The sequence below is a fragment of the Phyllobates terribilis genome, unplaced genomic scaffold (genome assembly GCF_046119375.1).
Source record: "Phyllobates terribilis strain yellow unplaced genomic scaffold, ASM4611937v1 Scaffold_7__3_contigs__length_470593459, whole genome shotgun sequence".
Taxonomy (NCBI): Eukaryota; Metazoa; Chordata; class Amphibia; order Anura; family Dendrobatidae; genus Phyllobates; species Phyllobates terribilis.
This window is the reverse complement of record NW_027362767.1, coordinates 140,540,427-140,557,516: the sequence shown is the minus strand read 5'-3', so window position 1 is coordinate 140,557,516 and position 17,090 is coordinate 140,540,427. Positions and strand designations below refer to the sequence as shown.

The window sequence follows — 17,090 nt, the reverse complement described above, 5'->3', positions numbered from 1 at the left end:
CGTGTATCTAATCCTATCCTGTGTGATACTGTCTGCTGAGCCATGTATCTAATCCTATCCTGTGTGATACTGTCTGCTGAGCTGTGTATCTAATCATCTCCTGTGTGATACTCTGAGCTGTGTATCTAATCCTATCCTGTGTGATACTGTCTGCTGAGCTGTGTATCTAATCCTCTCCTGTGATACTGTCTGCTGAGCTGTGTATCTAATCCTATCCTGTGTGATACTGTCTACTGAGCTGTGTATCTAATCCTATCCTGTGTGATACTGTCTGCTGAGCTGTGTATCTAATCCTCTCCTGTGTGATACTGTCTGCTGAGCTGTGTATCTAATCCTATCCTGTGTGATACTGTCTGCTGAGCTGTGTATCTAATGCTATCCTGTGTGATCCTGTCTGCTGAGCCGTGTATCTAATCCTATCCTGTGTAATACTGTCTGCTGAGCCGTGTATCTAATCCTATCCTGTGTGATACTGCGTGCTGAGCTGTGTATCTAATCCTATCCTGTGTAATACTGTCTGCTGAGCCGTGTATCTAATCCTATCCTGTGTGATACTGCGTGCTGAGCTGTGTATCTAATCCTATCCTGTGTAATACTGTCTGCTGAGCCGTGTATCTAATCCTATCCTGTGTGATACTGCGTGCTGAGCTGTGTATCTAATCCTATCCTGTGTAATACTGTCTACTGAGCCATGTATCTAATCCTATCCTGTGTGATACTGTCTGCTGAGCCGTGTATCTAATCCTATCCTGTGTGATACTGTCTGCTGAGCTGTGTATCTAATCTTATCCTGTGGGATACAGTCTGCTGAGCTGCATCTAATCCTCTCCTGTGTGATACAGTCTGCTGAGCTGCATCTAATCCTCTCCTGTGTGATACTGTCTGCTGAGCCGTGTATCTAATCCTATCCTGTGTGATACTGTCTGCTGAGCTGTGTATCTAATCCTCTCCTGTGTGATACTGTCTGCTGAGCTGCATCTAATCCTCTCCTGTGTGATACTGTCTGCTGAGCCGTGTATCTAATCCTATCCTGTGTGATACTGTCTGCTGAGCCATGTATCTAATCCTATCCTGTGTGATACTGTCTGCTGAGCTGTGTATCTAATCATCTCCTGTGTGATACTGAGCTGTGTATCTAATCCTATCCTGTGTGATACTGTCTGCAGAGCCGTGTATCTAATCCCATCCTGTGTGATACTGTCTGCTGAGCCGTGTATCTAATCCTCTCCTGTGTGATACTGACTGCTGAGCCGTGTATCTAATCCTATCCTGTGTGATACTGTCTGCTGAGCCGTGTATCTAATCCTCTCCTGTGTGATACTGTCTGCTGAGCTGTGTATCTAATCCTCTCCTGTGTGATACTGTCTGCTGAGCTGTGTATCTAATCCTATCCTGTGTGATACTGTCTGCTGAGCTGTGTATCTAATCCTCTCCTGTGTGATACTGTCTGCTGAGCTGTGTATCTAATCCTATCGTGTGATACTGTCTGCTGAGCTGTGTATCTAATCCTCTCCTGTGTGATACTGTCTGCTGAGCTGTGTATCTAATCCTATCCTGTGTGATACTGTCTGCTGAGCTGTGTATCTAATGCTATCCTGTGTGATACTGTCTGCTGAGCCGTGTATCTAATCCTCTCCTGTGTGATCCTGTCTGCTGAGCCGTGTATCTAATCCTATCCTGTGTAATACTGTCTGCTGAGCTGTGTATCTAATCCTATCCTGTGTTATACTGTCAGCTGAGCCGTGTATCTAATCCTCTCCTGTGTGATACTGTCTGCTGAGCTGTGTATCTAATCCTATCCTGTGTAATACTGTCAGCTGAGCCGTGTATCTAATCCTCTCCTGTGTGATACTGTCTGCTGAGCTGTGTATCTAATCCTATCCTGTGTGATACTGTCTGCTGAGCTGTGTATCTAATCCTCTCCTGTGTGATACTGTCTGCTGAGCAGTGTATCTAATCCTATCCTGTGTGATACTGTCTGCTATGCTGTGTATCTAATCCTCTCCTGTGTGATACTGTCTGCTGAGCTGTGTATCTAATGCCGTCCTGTGTGATACTGTCTGCTAAGCTGTGTATCTAATCCTATCCTGTGTGATACTGTCTGCTGAGCCGTGTATCTAATCCTATCCTGTGTGATACTGTCTGCTGAGCTGTGTATCTAATCCTGTCCTGTGTGATACTGTCTGCTGAGCTGTGTATCTAATCCTATCCTGTGTGATACTGTCTGCTGAGCAGTGTATCTAATCCTATCCTGTGTGATACTGTCTGCTGAGCTGTGTATCTAATCCTGTCCTGTGTGATACTGTCTGCTGAGCTGTGTATCTAATCCTATCCTGTGTGATACTGTCTGCTGAGCTGTGTATCTAATCCTATCCTGTGTGATACTGTCTGCTGAGCTGTGTATCTAATCCTGTCCTGTGTGATACTGTCTGCTGAGCAGTGTATCTAATCCTATCCTGTGTGATACCGTCTGCTGAGCCGTGTATCTAATCCTATCCTGTGTGATACTGTCTGCTGAGCAGTGTATCTAATCCTATCCTGTGTGATACTGTCTGCTGAGCAGTGTATCTAATCCTCTCCTGTGTGATACTGTCTGAGCCGTGTATCTAATGCCGTCCTGTGTGATACTGTCTGCTAAGCTGTGTATCTAATCCTATCCTGTGTGATACTGTCTGCTGAGCCGTGTATCTAATCCTATCCTGTGTGATACTGTCTGCTGAGCCGTGTATCTAATCCTCTCCTGTGTGATACTGTCTGCTGAGCTGTGTATCTAATCCTCTCCTGTGTGATACCGTCTGCTGAGCTGTGTATCTAATCCTCTCCTGTGTGATACTGTCTGCTGAGCTGTGTATCTAATCCCATCCTGTGTGATACTGTCTGCTGAGCCGTGTATCTAATCCTATCCTGTGTGATACTGTCTGCTGAGCTGTGTATCTAATCCTGTCCTGTGTGATACTGTCTGCTGAGCTGTGTATCTAATCCTATCCTGTGTGATACTGTCTGCTGAGCAGTGTATCTAATCCTATCCTGTGTGATACTGTCTGCTGAGCTGTGTATCTAATCCTGTCCTGTGTGATACTGTCTGCTGAGCTGTGTATCTAATCCTATCCTGTGTGATACTGTCTGCTGAGCTGTGTATCTAATCCTCTCCTGTGTGATACTGTCTGCTGAGCCGTGTATCTAATCCTATCCTGTGTGATACTGTCTGCTGAGCCGTGTATCTAATCCTATCCTGTGTGATACTGTCTGCTGAGCCGTGTATCTAATCCTATCCTGTGTGATACTGTCTGCTGAGCTGTGTATCTAATCCTGTCCTGTGTGATACTGTCTGCTGAGCTGTGTATCTAATCCTATCCTGTGTGATACTGTCTGCTGAGCTGTGTATCTAATCCTCTCCTGTGTGATACTGTCTGCTGAGCCGTGTATCTAATCCTCTCCTGTGTGATACTGTCTGCTGAGCCGTGTATCTAATCCTATCCTGTGTGATACTGTCTGCTGAGCCGTGTATCTAATCCTATCCTGTGTGATACTGTCTGCTGAGCCGTGTATCTAATCCTGTCCTGTGTGATACTGTCTGCTGAGCTGTGTATCTAATCCTATCCTGTGTGATACTGTCTGCTGAGCAGTGTATCTAATCCTATCCTGTGTGATACTGTCTGCTGAGCTGTGTATCTAATCCTGTCCTGTGTGATACTGTCTGCTGAGCTGTGTATCTAATCCTATCCTGTGTGATACTGTCTGCTGAGCTGTGTATCTAATCCTCTCCTGTGTGATACTGTCTGCTGAGCTGTGTATCTAATCCTATCCTGTGTGATACTGTCTGCTGAGCAGTGTATCTAATCCTATCCTGTGTGATACTGTCTGCTGAGCTGTGTATCTAATCCTGTCCTGTGTGATACTGTCTGCTGAGCTGTGTATCTAATCCTATCCTGTGTGATACTGTCTGCTGAGCTGTGTATCTAATCCTCTCCTGTGTGATACTGTCTGCTGAGCTGTGTATCTAATCCTATCCTGTGTGATACTGTCTGCTGAGCCGTGTATCTAATCCTATCCTGTGTGATACTGTCTGCTGAGCCGTGTATCTAATCCTCTCCTGTGTGATACTGTCTGCTGAGCTGTGTATCTAATCCTCTCCTGTGTGATACTGTCTGCTGAGCTGTGTATCTAATCCTATCCTGTGTGATACTGTCTGCTGAGCTGTGTATCTAATCCTATCATGTGTGATACCGTCTGCTGAGCTGTGTATCTAATCCTATCCTGTGTGATCCTGTCTGCTGAGCCGTGTATCTAATCCTATCCTGTGTGATACTGTCTGCTGAGCTGTGTATCTAATCCTATCCTGTGTGATACTGTCTGCTGAGCTGTGTATCTAATCCTATCCTGTGTGATACTGTCTGTTGAGCAGTGTATCTAATCCTCTCCTGTGTGATACTGTCTGCTGAGCTGTGTATCTAATCCTATCCTGTGTGATACTGTCTGCTGAGCTGTGTATCTAATCCTATCATGTGTGATACCGTCTGCTGAGCGGTGTATCTAATCCTATCCTGTGTGATCCTGTCTGCTGAGCCGTGTATCTAATCCTATCCTGTGTGATACTGTCTGCTGAGCTGTGTATCTAATCCTATCCTGTGTGATACTGTCTGCTGAGCTGTGTATCTAATCCTGTCCTGTGTGATACTGTCTGCTGAGCTGTGTATCTAATCCTATCCTGTGTGATACTGTCTGCTGAGCTGTGTATCTAATCCTCTCCTGTGTGATACTGTCTGCTGAGCTGTGTATCTAATCCTATCCTGTGTGATACTGTCTGCTGAGCCGTGTATCTAATCCTATCCTGTGTGATACTGTCTGCTGAGCCGTGTATCTAATCCTCTCCTGTGTGATACTGTCTGCTGAGCCGTGTATCTAATCCTATCCTGTGTGATCCTGTCTGCTGAGCCGTGTATCTAATCCTCTCCTGTGTGATACTGTCTGCTGAGCTGTGTATCTAATCCTATCCTGTGTGATACTGTCTGCTGAGCTGTGTATCTAATCCTCTCCTGTGTGATACTGTCTGCTGAGCTGTGTATCTAATCCTATCCTGTGTGATACTGTCTGCTGAGCCGTGTATCTAATCCTATCCTGTGTGATACTGTCTGCTGAGCCGTGTATCTAATCCTCTCCTGTGTGATACTGTCTGCTGAGCCGTGTATCTAATCCTATCCTGTGTGATCCTGTCTGCTGAGCCGTGTATCTAATCCTCTCCTGTGTGATACTGTCTGCTGAGCCGTGTATCTAATCCTATCCTGTGTGATCCTGTCTGCTGAGCCGTGTATCTAATCCTATCCTGTGTGATACTGTCTGCTGAGCCGTGTATCTAATCATATCCTGTGTGATACTGTCTGCTGAGCCGTGTATCTAATCCTATCCTGTGTGATCCTGTCTGCTGAGCCGTGTATCTAATCCTCTCCTGTGTGATACTGTCTGCTGAGCTGTGTATCTAATCCCATCCTGTATGATACTGTCTGCTGAGCTGTGTATCTAATCCTCTCCTGTGTGATACTGTCTGCTGAGCTGTGTATCTAATCCTCTCCTGTGTGATACTGTCTGCTGAGCTGTGTATCTAATCCCATCCTGTATGATACTGTCTGCTGAGCTGTGTATCTAATCCTCTCCTGTGTGATACTGTCTGCTGAGCTGTGTATCTAATCCTCTCCTGTGTGATACTGTCTGCTGAGCCGTGTATCTAATCCTCTCCTGTGTGATACTGTCTGCTGAGCCGTGTATCTAATCCTATCCTGTGTGATACTGTCTGCTGAGCTGTGTATCTAATCCTATCCTGTGTGATACTGTCTGCTGAGCTGTGTATCTAATCCTCTCCTGTGTGATACTGTCTGCTGAGCTGTGTATCTAATCCTCTCCTGTGTGATACTGTCTGCTGAGCTGTGTATCTAATCCTCTCCTGTGTGATACTGTCTGCTGAGCCGTGTATCTAATCCTATCCTGTGTGATACTGTCTGCTGAGCCGTGTATCTAATCCTATCCTGTATAATACTGCGTGCTGAGCTGTGTATCTAATCCTATCCTGTGTGATACTGTCTGCTGAGCCGTGTATCTAATCCTATCCTGTGTGATACTGTCTGCTGAGCCGTGTATCTAATCCTATCCTGTGTGATACTGTCTGCTGAGCTGTGTATCTAATCCTACCCTGTGTGATACTGTCTGCTGCGCTGTGTATCTAATCCTCTCCTGTGTGATACTCTGCTGCGCTGTGAAGTAAGCCTTGTTCCTGTCAGTACCTATGTTTGCCCAGCAGAGGGCACCCTCCCTTTTTTGTTTCCGCCTCTTGCTGAGGATTCTGGGAGGTGACTGCTTCCTGTTCCATGGTACACAAGTGCTCTTAGGTGCAGGTCTCGGCTTTCTGCGGTCTATTACTTGCAGCCGGCGCTGGGATCTATGATGACATCTCATTAACCATCCAAGATGGAGTCTGCAAAACGCGTCCTAGTTTATCTGAGGAAAGAGACGTCTCTGCTGCAATGTGCAAAGTTTGTGCAGGTAATTGTTGGCAGCGCTGCGGTGGCACCATGCTCTTGGTCTGTGGTGGCGCCGTGCTCTTGGCAGCGCTGCGGTGGCGCCGTGCTCTTGGCAGCGCTGCGGTAGCGCCGTGCTCTTGGCAGCGCTGCGGTGGTGCCGTGCTCTTGGCAGTGCTGCGGTGGTGCCGTGCTCTTGGCAACGCTGCGGTAGCGCCGTGCTCTTGGCAGCGATGCGGTGGCGCCGTGCTCTTGGCAGCGCTGCGGTGACACCATGCTCTTGGGCTGTGGTGGCGCCGTGCTCTTGGCAGCGCTGCGGTGGCGCCGTGCTCTTGGCAGCGCTGCGGTAGCGCCGTGCTCTTGGCAGCGCTGCGGTAGCGCCGTACTCTTGGGCTGTGGTGGTGCCGTGCTCTTGGCAGCGCTGCGGTGGCGCCGTGCTCTTGGGCTGTGGTGGCGCCGTGCTCTCGGCAGCGCTGCGGTGGCGTCGTGCTCTTGGCAGCACCGTGATACGAGTCTGGGGGTATTTTCCAGGGCGTCACTGGACACTTTGCCCCTGGCGGTCAGGACCGGGCGACCGTAAACTGCGGCCTGGATCACAATCAATTCATCATCTCGGATCAGCCGTTCAGAGGATCCAGGAAGGCGCAGCTGCAGGTGCGTAAGTGATTCTAGGGAAAGCTGGGTGACCGGTGACATACTGGATGTCATCCTGCTTTCCCGGAGTGACTCCTGTATCCCGCAGAGGCCGTCCTTCTGTCCAATCAAGAACCTGACCGTGGAGCAAGCTATGTCCCTCCCCGAGGAGCTGACGAGCCGCGGCGTGGACGTGGGGGTGGCCGTCTTGGTGCAGTCTGTAAATAAAAGGGTTCTTCTCACAAGACGCGCCAAGGAGCTGCGCATCTTCCCCAACGTCTGGGTGCCACCAGGTCTGTACCACCATTGTAGAAGCGACTGAGAATCCAGTCCTGTCTCCTCACTCTGTCCTCTACTCCAGTCACATCCAAAGCTGCGTTTATGAGTCTTTTCAACTTTTTACAGGAGGTCACATGGAGGACGGAGAGCAAGTACGTTGCACTGCATCATGGGCATAGCCTTCCCACTAATCAGACCGGTAGGAGGCGGAGTCATGGTTATTGCAGGATCGCCGTCAATCAGTGATCGCTGGATCTTCTCCCCCTTTAACAGCTCCATGAGGCCGGTCTTCGAGAACTTCAGGAGGAGACGGGGTTGAACCTACAAGGCGCGGACCTTCTGTGGAGCATTCTGGGATTGTGGGAGGTAAATATTGTGCCTGGAAAATATGGCCACCTACTGGACCCCCCAAACCACGAGGACACCATACCTTATTTCTTTTGTAGTCTGCTTTCCCCCCGCTCCTGAGCCGCGGACTGCCCCAGCGCCATCATATTGTTGCCTACCTGCTGGTCTCGTCCAATGAAACCTACCAGGAGCTGCAGGTAGGTGGGCGTGCCGCCAAAATATGGAAGTGATGGCGCCACGGATAAAGCGCGAGCGCAGACATCCTAACTTCCTGTATTTATGAGAAGCTCCGCCCAGACGAGCAGGAAGTGAGCGCATGCGCATGGATAGACCCAGCGATCGCCGAGAGGATCGTGGCTGCTGAAGAGGGAGTAAAGGATTCTGGGAGGGAAAATCCCGGCCTGCAGACCTCTATAAGGTAAGAGCGGAGCCACCTCGAGGATGGCAATGTTCTGCAGATCTCTACCTTAATACGTCGCGGTTTTTCTAGGATCACAGAAGTCCGCGGGCGATCGCTGACGCAGAAGGATCTCGCTGTGTCCACGCTTCTGAACACGGCCCCTATAGACGGTGAAGATACAGAACGCGTCAGCACCGGCACAAAGTACGCGCTTGAATTGTGGCTGGAGACTCTACGACGAGATGAAGTCACCTAATCTCTCCTCCATCAATCAGTACACTTTAGGATGATACCACAGCGCCCCCGCAGGCCCCTGCACGCAATGATAGGACACACACTGAATAAATAAAAGGGTTTATTCCCACTTTAAAAAAAAAAAAATCTTTTTCTTTTTTTGATGGAAGAAATGTCCGTCCCACTGAGACTACGACGAAGAGACTAAATACAGATACATCGCAGACTTAAATACATAAATAGGCAGATGGCGGCTATTGCGTTAACCCTTCAGTGCCAGGAAGGAGATGTGGAATGGAGATGGCTCTCGGTGTGAAGGGGAGATAGCGGGGCAGTCTTTACAGTCCGTATACATAAAAAAAAACTAAAAATATAAAAATGTCTACGCGTTATTTTTCTGCACAGCGCCCTGTAAATACAAATCAGACAAAAAAAAATAGATACACGGAGGGAAGGGGTGTAGAAAACCTTGATATATGCTTCATATCCTCCATGTATTGAGAATTTGAGATCAGAACAAAAAAAATAAATAAAAAGAGTGCAGTACCAGCTGCTGCCTGTAGGTGACGAACTAAATCGCACTCTACACCAACTACAGGCAGGAACTAGTACTGCAAGCAAAGTTTCTCTATGGCAGGTGATTGCAGAATGATGTGACTATTACAAAACCTAATTTTAATGCATTTTTTATCATCATTAGATAATAGTTTCCTGACTGGAGATACATGATATAAAGTATTGATCTCAGGGGGCAATAAGGTTTCTATATCTCCCCTCACTCATCTCATTTTAAGCTATTACTCCTTTTGGCCTAAAGTGGCTGATAACAGGAAGAAATAGTGTATTGCTTTATATGACACCCCCCCCCCCACACACACACACAATAAAAAACTGAATAATCTGATATATAAACCTGATTATGACATTATTAGAATACTAAAAATCAATTTCTTGGAAAAAAAAAAGTCCCTGTACATTCTTGCTGTCCGTGTGCCGCCACGGCTTTTAATGCTGTTTTTTTATATTGATGTGGCCTGTGTTGGCGCTCAGTCCAATGATATAATGTCCGGTCTGCACCCCGGGATGGTCGGGGTGGAGGTTTGGGATCCGCTGTGTCCGTGGCTTTCTCGTAAGGAGCTGGTGGATACGATGCTGCTGATCCGGCTGGCGCCGTTGCTCGCGCCGTGGGATCCTGCCATGGCCTGGGTGAGGGGGCTCATGTAATGCGAAGTAGGGGCCCGGTACTGGAAAAAGTGGTTGAGGGTATCTTGTTCGTCCAGGGAGGTGATGACAGACGGGCTGTAATGCTGAGAAAAGAAAGGGAAACTCGTACAATGGCCGGTATTTAAGAGGACAGAACGCTGCGGACTATACTATACCTGGAGCGCTGGGATACAACCATGGTGGTCTTAACGAGTGATAAGAGAAACAACTGTACTCTGCTTTTCCTATCTATCCCAAAAGGAGCAGCAGCAACTCTACATGACCACCGGTCAAGAAGAGACCCTTCCCTGCCCTACTGAAATCCCCTTTTAAGGACGACCTATCACCAGGTGAAAAATGACCATTTTTTGCTTTCATCTTATTCCCGTTGCTCCTCTGAGTAATCCATTTCTTATTTTTTTTAAATCTGCCAGACGGTTCCAGAGATATGAGCCTTTCTACTTAGGTTTGATGGTCTCTACCAGAGAGGGAGTGGCTCACAGGGTAAGGAGGCAGGGCAATCTAGAGACACACCCCCGAGGAGCCTTTAAGCCACACCTTCTCCTGTATCTCTGAAACTGTATGACGGATTTTAGTAAAACAGGAACCAGAATACTCAGGGAAGTAGAGGGAATAAAACGGGCAAGAACTCGACACATTTGACTTGGGGACAGCTCCTCTTTTAAGAAGCCGGGTCATCATCATTGTATCACTGTCACTTCTGTACTACAGCAGATCGGGGCCCTTCCTCTCCTAGGCATACACAGATTTCTAACCACATACATTAGGTTACTCATTAGTCAGGTGATTTGCTCATTACAATATAGTTATCAAATGGTCAAGATTTCAGCTGTGATTTTCAACCTGTGGTTTCCTAGCCACTGGCTTTCAGGGCATGCTCAGAGTTGTAGTTTTGCCCCGGCTAGGAAGTCACATAGGGTGAAGATCACTGGTTGAGACAATCTGGAGGCACACTGGAGTCAGGCTTCATGACAAATCATCTAGTCATGTGGAGGTTTCTTGACTCACCTGATTGTCCGTTGTCTGAAGAAAGGAGAAGATATCGAGACCTGAGGAAAGAAGACAGTGATGGACCATACAGCTTTTCTATCACTAGTTGGTAGCCCCAGCCTTAAAGAAGCACTCCAGCCAAAACCTGCGTGCTGGCAGCCTGATTCTGAGAGTGCGCTCCAGTTATTCAGAGTGCTCCTTTAGGACATCAGTTTCATGTTATCAGAGTGAATCAGACACCAGGAGAACTGTTTACCTTGAAGGTCACTTGGTACCGGGAATGTCCGGTGGTAGTCCGGTAGAGAAAGGCTGGACAGGTAATCACTGCCGATCGTCGTCAGCGGGGGGCTTCTCAGAACAGACGAGGGTTGATGGTCCATGCTGATCACCCTAAAAAAAAAAAAGGACATAAGAGTTAAGACCTGCAGAAGGAAAGAAGGACGGTTGGGTTGAGCCAAGCGTTAGGGTCTTCAGTTTTTACCCTTTGGATCCGACAGAGGGCATGGCCGTTGAGGTGATGGGACACGGCCTCTTGGGCGCAGGCTCGTCCTCGTCCGAGGAGCTGTCCAGGGTCAGGTCGATCACCTCCACCTTCTTCTTGGTCTCTGGGTTGTGCTTCAGGTCGGAGCTGAGGTTGTAGATCGTTCCTGCTGGAAGACAAGAGATTAAAATGGAGGAGAGCTCCTTGAATGTGACCAGTCCAGAGCGATTGCCCGGAGCACGCGACCATTTCATACCGTCAACCCCGCCATACGACGCAGGCTGCAGCATGTCCTGCTTCTCCTTTTTGGGTTTCATCGGGCACCAGGATCCGTCTTCCATGAACTGAATCTCGTCACAGTCTGTGCAGGAGTTCAGGATGTCCATGAAGAGACTGAAAATGGAAGAAAGTGGATCAGAGGCGATACCAGGAGCCGCCAATAGGGGGCCCCACCTGAACCAGCCCCAGATTGGTTGCAGGGGTCCTAGACTCACCCGTCTATAATCAGCATATCGTACGGAGCCTTCTTGTCGCACACAGGACACGTCCATGTCGGTTTCTTCTCGTTCATCTGCAGGTAGAGGGCGGCGTCGAAGCACTGGAGGTGGGTGCAGGTGATGGCCCTGCAGGGCACCGTCAGCCGCATCTTCCCTAGCTGCAGAGGTAAGAGAAAATGATGGGTGTGGCTTATTTAAAGGGGGAGTCCATATTCCTCCTATAATGGAATGATCGAACTCACGGGGCACATGAGGGACACACGCAGGCTGGTGGTGGCGATCTCGCTGTCAGGGTCGGCCGTCAGCTTCTCTTTTACTAGAAGGTAACATAGTGTGAGTGACCACTACGAGACTAGAGGTCAGGGGTCGGCTGGGAGACGGGACTCACTGAGCGCTCTGGAATGGTCGGGGTTGCGGATGCCTTTGGCGCGCAGTTTCTGCAGTAGGGTGACCGACGTCAGCTGCTTCACCAGATACACAGACAGCGAGTAATTCTGAAAAACGGAGAGCGTCAGCAAGGATGTGCGCCCTGACGATCACCCCATCGCACTTGGCGTTAACTCTTACTCTGCCAAACTCAGACGACCAGTTGACGACGATGTTGTTGGCCACGGTGGAGGACAGCCGGATGAGCGGGGAGATGTTGATGGGTCGGCTCGGCCTTTTGGGCTCCACTCCGTTCTTGGTGGGGGGTAAATAACCCTGGAGGAAGGAAATAGGGAGGTATACGCTTGCGGTCAGTGAATGGAAACCTAGCTAAAATCCAGAAAATGACAACCTTGTGCCAGATTTACTCACCGGCAACGGGCACAGCTTCCCATTCACCTTCACAAAGAGGTTGGGGGGGAAATAGTCCTCCTGCGGACAGCTGGTCTCACACAGACAGAACCTGGGGGGAGACGTCACGTTATAACACGGCCTTCAGGAGTGGATGGAGGGAGCAGCCATGCGAGACGGCCTCTCCGCTCACAGCGATCAGACATGTATGCCACTGACCTCAGCTGGACCTGCACTGTGTAATCGCACTTGGCGCCGGGCAAGATGTCCCTGAAAAAAAAGAGGAAAAAAAAATAACAATGACTACTCCCATTATGGCCATCAGGGAATGCTGGGAGTTGTGGTTCAAAAAGGATTTCCCCACTCACCTGGAAGTCAGGATTTGGTGGACTTGTTGGGGAGTCAGTGCAAAGCTAAAGTGGGCCTCTTCGAATCGCTGCGTGCTTGTGGAAGCTAAAGGGAAACAGTCAGCAAGGAGGAAGTTAGCAAACAGAGCAGCGACAACGTGACCCTCTAATTGGGGGATCGGAGTAAAAGAAAGGGTCGCTTCAAAATCAGGGACAACTAAAGATGGAGGATGTAGAGCCGGTACCCATCTACAGGGGGCCAGGAGCCAATATTGGTAGAGACCAGGGGGCGTCAGATGAGCGTGCCCCCTCATGTAGGACGGTACAGGTCAGGGGGCGTCAGATGAGCGTGCCCCCTCATGTAGGACGGTACAGGTCAGGGGGCGTCAGATGAGCGTGCCCCTTCATGTAGGACGGTACAGGTCAGGGGGCGTCAGATGAGCGTGCCCCTTCATGTAGGACGGTACAGGTCAGGGGGCGTCAGATGAGCGTGCCCCCTCATGTAGGACGGTACAGGTCAGGGGGCGTCAGATGAGCGTGCCCCCTCATGTAGGACGGTACAGGTCAGGGGGCGTCAGATGAGCGTGCCCCCTCATGTAGGACGGTACAGGTCAGGGGGCGTCAGATGAGCGTGCCCCCTCATGTAGGACGGTACAGGTCAGGGGGCGTCAGATGAGCGTGCCCCCTCATGTAGGACGGTACAGGTCAGGGGGCGTCAGATGAGCGTGCCCCCTCATGTAGGACGGTACAGGTCAGGGGGCGTCAGATGAGCGTGCCCCCTCATGTAGGACGGTACAGGTCAGGGGGCGTCAGATGAGCGTGCCCCCTCATGTAGGACGGTACAGGTCAGGGGGCGTCAGATGAGCGTGCCGCCTCATGTAGGACGGTACAGGTCAGGGGGCGTCAGATGAGCGTGCCGCCTCATGTAGGACGGTACAGGTCAGGGAGTGTCAGATGAGTGTGCCCCCTCATGTAGGACGGGACAGGTCAGGGGACGTCAGATGAACGTGCCCCCTCATGTAGGACGGTACAGGTCAGAGGGCGTCAGATGAGCGTGCCCCCTCATGCAGGAAGGTACAGGTCGGGGGGCGTCAGATGAGCTTGCCCCCTCTTGTAGGACAGACCGGTCAGGGGGCGTCACTCACCCAGCGTGGTTGGTTTGATGAGCTCGTCGTACACGTCGTAGAATGGCAGCCTCTTCATCTTCACGTCGGGGTGGACCGGGTGTATGGGGGGTGACAGGTGCTGGAGGTCCGGCTCATGTTTGGGGCCGAGCATAGGAATGGGGGGCAGCACAGATGAGGGAAGCGCACTCGGCATGGCACCGCTGTCGTATCCCAGGTGGCACACGGCTCCCTGGGCCAGTGAGCCGGAATTGGGCAGCCCCCCGGCCTGCATGTGCAGCATGGTCAGGTCGGTGGCGCTCAGGACCTTGCGAGGGTATCTCCGGCGGTACAGCTCCTTGATCTTCATCGGGATGATCGGGGGGCCGCCGGACGTCACCAGGGGCAGGGCCTTGGAGAGAAGCTTGTATTTCCTGCCACCCAAACCCAGAAGAACTTGTAGCTCCGAGACTCGCAAACCTCATCACCATGTGCTGCGGAGAAGCAGAGGAGGGGACGTTACCATAAGACCCCCAGTGTACGGGACCACCAAAGACCGTGATGTACACATATACCCTGACTCACAGGCCCACCATGGCCACCTGGCACAGGCCGGGGGTCATTACCTGCCGCTATGGCGGAGGGAGACCATGGACATTACTACACGGGGGACACCCCGACATTACTACACAGGGGAGACCCCGACATTATACCCAATCAGGTGGGCTTCACATCTATTCTCTCGTCATGAAAGAGGGTCTTCTGCCCTCCGCACATTATGGTGACAGTGGGACCACCATTAGTACTACTATCCTGACAGAGGGTCCTACCGTTACGCTCACAGCTGGGGGGACCCTGCCTTTATCACATTATTCCATAACCCCATAACTACTGTCTTATCACAGGGGAGACCCCACTACATTGTTGTGACAGTGAGACCCCCACCATTACTATCATGACGGAGGGTGACCGGCCAGTACTACAATGTGGTGACAGTAAGGCCCGGCCGTCACCACATTATCACAACAGGGGGTGGTGCCAGCAGTGGGCTCTGTATATCCATGAACCTGCGGGTAACGTGAGGACACGGGCAGCTGCCGGCTGACAAATACCTGGTGGGCACCAGGACACTGTGTCAGCTATCAGTGACGAGCCCCCGCTGCCCCGGACCACCATAAGCCATTATTACCCTCCTCTAAGCCACGTGTAGACATGGCACAACCCAAACACAGCTGGGCACCACCAGCCCACCCACCCGTGACCTTGTGAGCCCACCGCTGTCATACCAGGACATACCGTACAGCCCCCGATGCCCTCCCCCCCCCCGCACATCACCCATTGTATTCACCCCAGCTGATGTTTTGTTACATTGTATCAGTGCTACCACAATGGAAATCACATGATACAATGTATCAGGGAAGTGCAGGTGGGTAGAGCGCCCCCCTGAGCGCAATCCAGGGCAGCAATCGCCACAAATCCTGCGAAAACCATCAGGGGAGGGCGCTGCAGCCAGGACAGGGTTAATCCACCCCAGGAGGGTCTTTGTTAGGAGCTGGAGCTGCACACCACCCCGAAAGGAAAGACCTCAACCGAAAAAGGGACTAAAACTAGAAGAGTCCCCCCTCCCCCAGTGCAGGGGGCGAGGAGTTCAGCTCTGGGGGCGCAGCAGAGTTACAGGGAGCATCGTACTTACCAGGGGCGGCAGCAGGCGCCTGGGGGTCTCCCCTGATCTAGGAGTGCACTCCTGGCGGTGTCCCCTGAGATCTGAGACCCCGGAGTCCGGACCGAGGGGGAAAAACAGGAGAAATCAGCAGAAGCAAATCCACGATCCGGCGCGACTTTCACTTTATGGAAGTGACTCTCAGGAAATGCACAGGGCGGCGGCTCTGCGGCGCCCCCAGCGGAGCGGCCCGGGACTGCAGCGCCTGCCTCTGCCGCTCAGCCACTGTCCCCAGAGCACACGCTGGCCGAGGAGCTGGCAGTCTGCGCCTGCGCCTGGCCTCTGCTTTACCAACAATAGCACCTCTTTTTTTTTTGCAGAAGGAGCTGTTGTTTTTATTATTATTTTAGGGGGAGGTGAAGTGACCATTAAATAGCGATTCTGCCATTTCAATTTTTTTTTTTCATTGTGACAGGGTTTTTTATAATGAACAAATAAAGTAGCACACTGTAACACTGAGTATATAGATGTGAAATATGAAAAATGAATAGCATTACTGCTGTCAATAAATGAGAAATCTTAGCGCATAAATTGGCCAATTCATGTGTACCTGACAGCCGCGGTAAGGCGTTTCTCGATGTCAGGACCTACCAATGTGAATACCTCTCTAAGAGACCTCCGTCTGCTTATGTGTGGGAAAGCACTCCACCCCCACCCCCATGCCGCAGGTGGTTTTAAATGCATCAGGATCTGTCTTTCCCACACATAAGCAGACGGAGGTCTCTTAGAGAGGTATTCACATTGGTAGGTCCTGACATCGAGAAACGCCTTACCGCGGCTGTCAGGTACACATGAATTGGCCAATTTATGCGCTAAGATTTCTCATTTATTTAGAGCAGTAATGCTATTCATTTTTCATACTTCATATTTCATGCGCTAAAAAAATTTTTTCATTTATTTCTATTTTCTACAGCAGTTATGCTATTCATATTTCATATTTCACATCTATATACTCAGTGTTACAGTGTGCTACTTTATTTGTTCATTATATATGGAGGTAGCTGCTCTTAGTAAGCACCTGTTCACACCTAGTTTTTGTAGTGGAAGTGCCGTCATTTTCTTTGTTACTAGGGTTTTTTATAGTTCCGCACATGACAATTAATACTAATAATAATAAAAAATGTTATTTCTATAGCGCCAACATATTCCGCAGCCCTTTACATTTTAGAGGGGACTTGTACAACCATAAAAGCATAACAATAATCAGATAAATGAACAGATACCGGAGGAGTGAGGGTCCTGCTCCCATCTATGAGACAATCCCACATAGGTGAATGTTTTGTTAATTTTTTATACTTTTATTATTTTTTATTTGTAAAAAATATATATTTTGCTTCATTTTTTTATTGGTCCCTCGGTGTATTGTAAAATGACTCAGGAGGGCATCACTAGGCCGCCGTCATCATGAGCATGTTGTGGCAGGGGGCAAATGGGGTCTGAAGGGACGCTTTCTTCCCTTTCGAACCTTTTAAATTCCACTGTGACCACTGACAGCGCCATCTTACTGCTGCAACCTGAGACAGCGCCATGCATGCGGATCGCACATTG

The 17,090-nt window shown here is 50.0% G+C and overlaps 2 protein-coding genes across 3 annotated transcripts; one reads left to right on the top strand and one right to left on the bottom strand.

Moving 5' to 3' along the window:
- The first annotated feature begins 6,317 nt into the window (after positions 1 to 6,317).
- Positions 6,318 to 8,733, top strand: NUDT17 (nudix hydrolase 17). Of its 2 annotated transcripts, none has more exons than XM_073639324.1 (8): positions 6,318 to 6,534; positions 7,041 to 7,163; positions 7,252 to 7,435; positions 7,548 to 7,573; positions 7,695 to 7,787; positions 7,868 to 7,967; positions 8,052 to 8,187; positions 8,260 to 8,733. In XM_073639324.1, exons 1-8 carry the CDS (start codon positions 6,460 to 6,462, stop codon positions 8,423 to 8,425), a joined length of 903 nt encoding a protein of 300 aa, XP_073495425.1. In that variant the 5' UTR covers positions 6,318 to 6,459; the 3' UTR covers positions 8,426 to 8,733. The 2 variants fall into 2 exon arrangements, with proteins under 2 accessions (XP_073495425.1, XP_073495426.1); XM_073639325.1 differs by having other exon boundaries at positions 7,868 to 7,966; positions 8,057 to 8,187; positions 8,260 to 8,732.
- On the bottom strand, positions 8,508 to 14,445 carry PIAS3 (protein inhibitor of activated STAT 3). The gene is given in 15 exon segments (XM_073642263.1): positions 8,508 to 9,710; positions 10,636 to 10,676; positions 10,874 to 11,007; positions 11,099 to 11,264; positions 11,355 to 11,491; positions 11,593 to 11,753; positions 11,838 to 11,911; positions 11,984 to 12,089; positions 12,163 to 12,297; positions 12,394 to 12,484; positions 12,592 to 12,642; positions 12,741 to 12,825; positions 13,865 to 14,297; positions 14,299 to 14,316; positions 14,416 to 14,445. Coding segments are annotated over 15 exon segments (1,923 nt in total). The 3' UTR covers positions 8,508 to 9,449.
- Between the last annotated feature and the right edge of the window lie 2,645 nt (positions 14,446 to 17,090).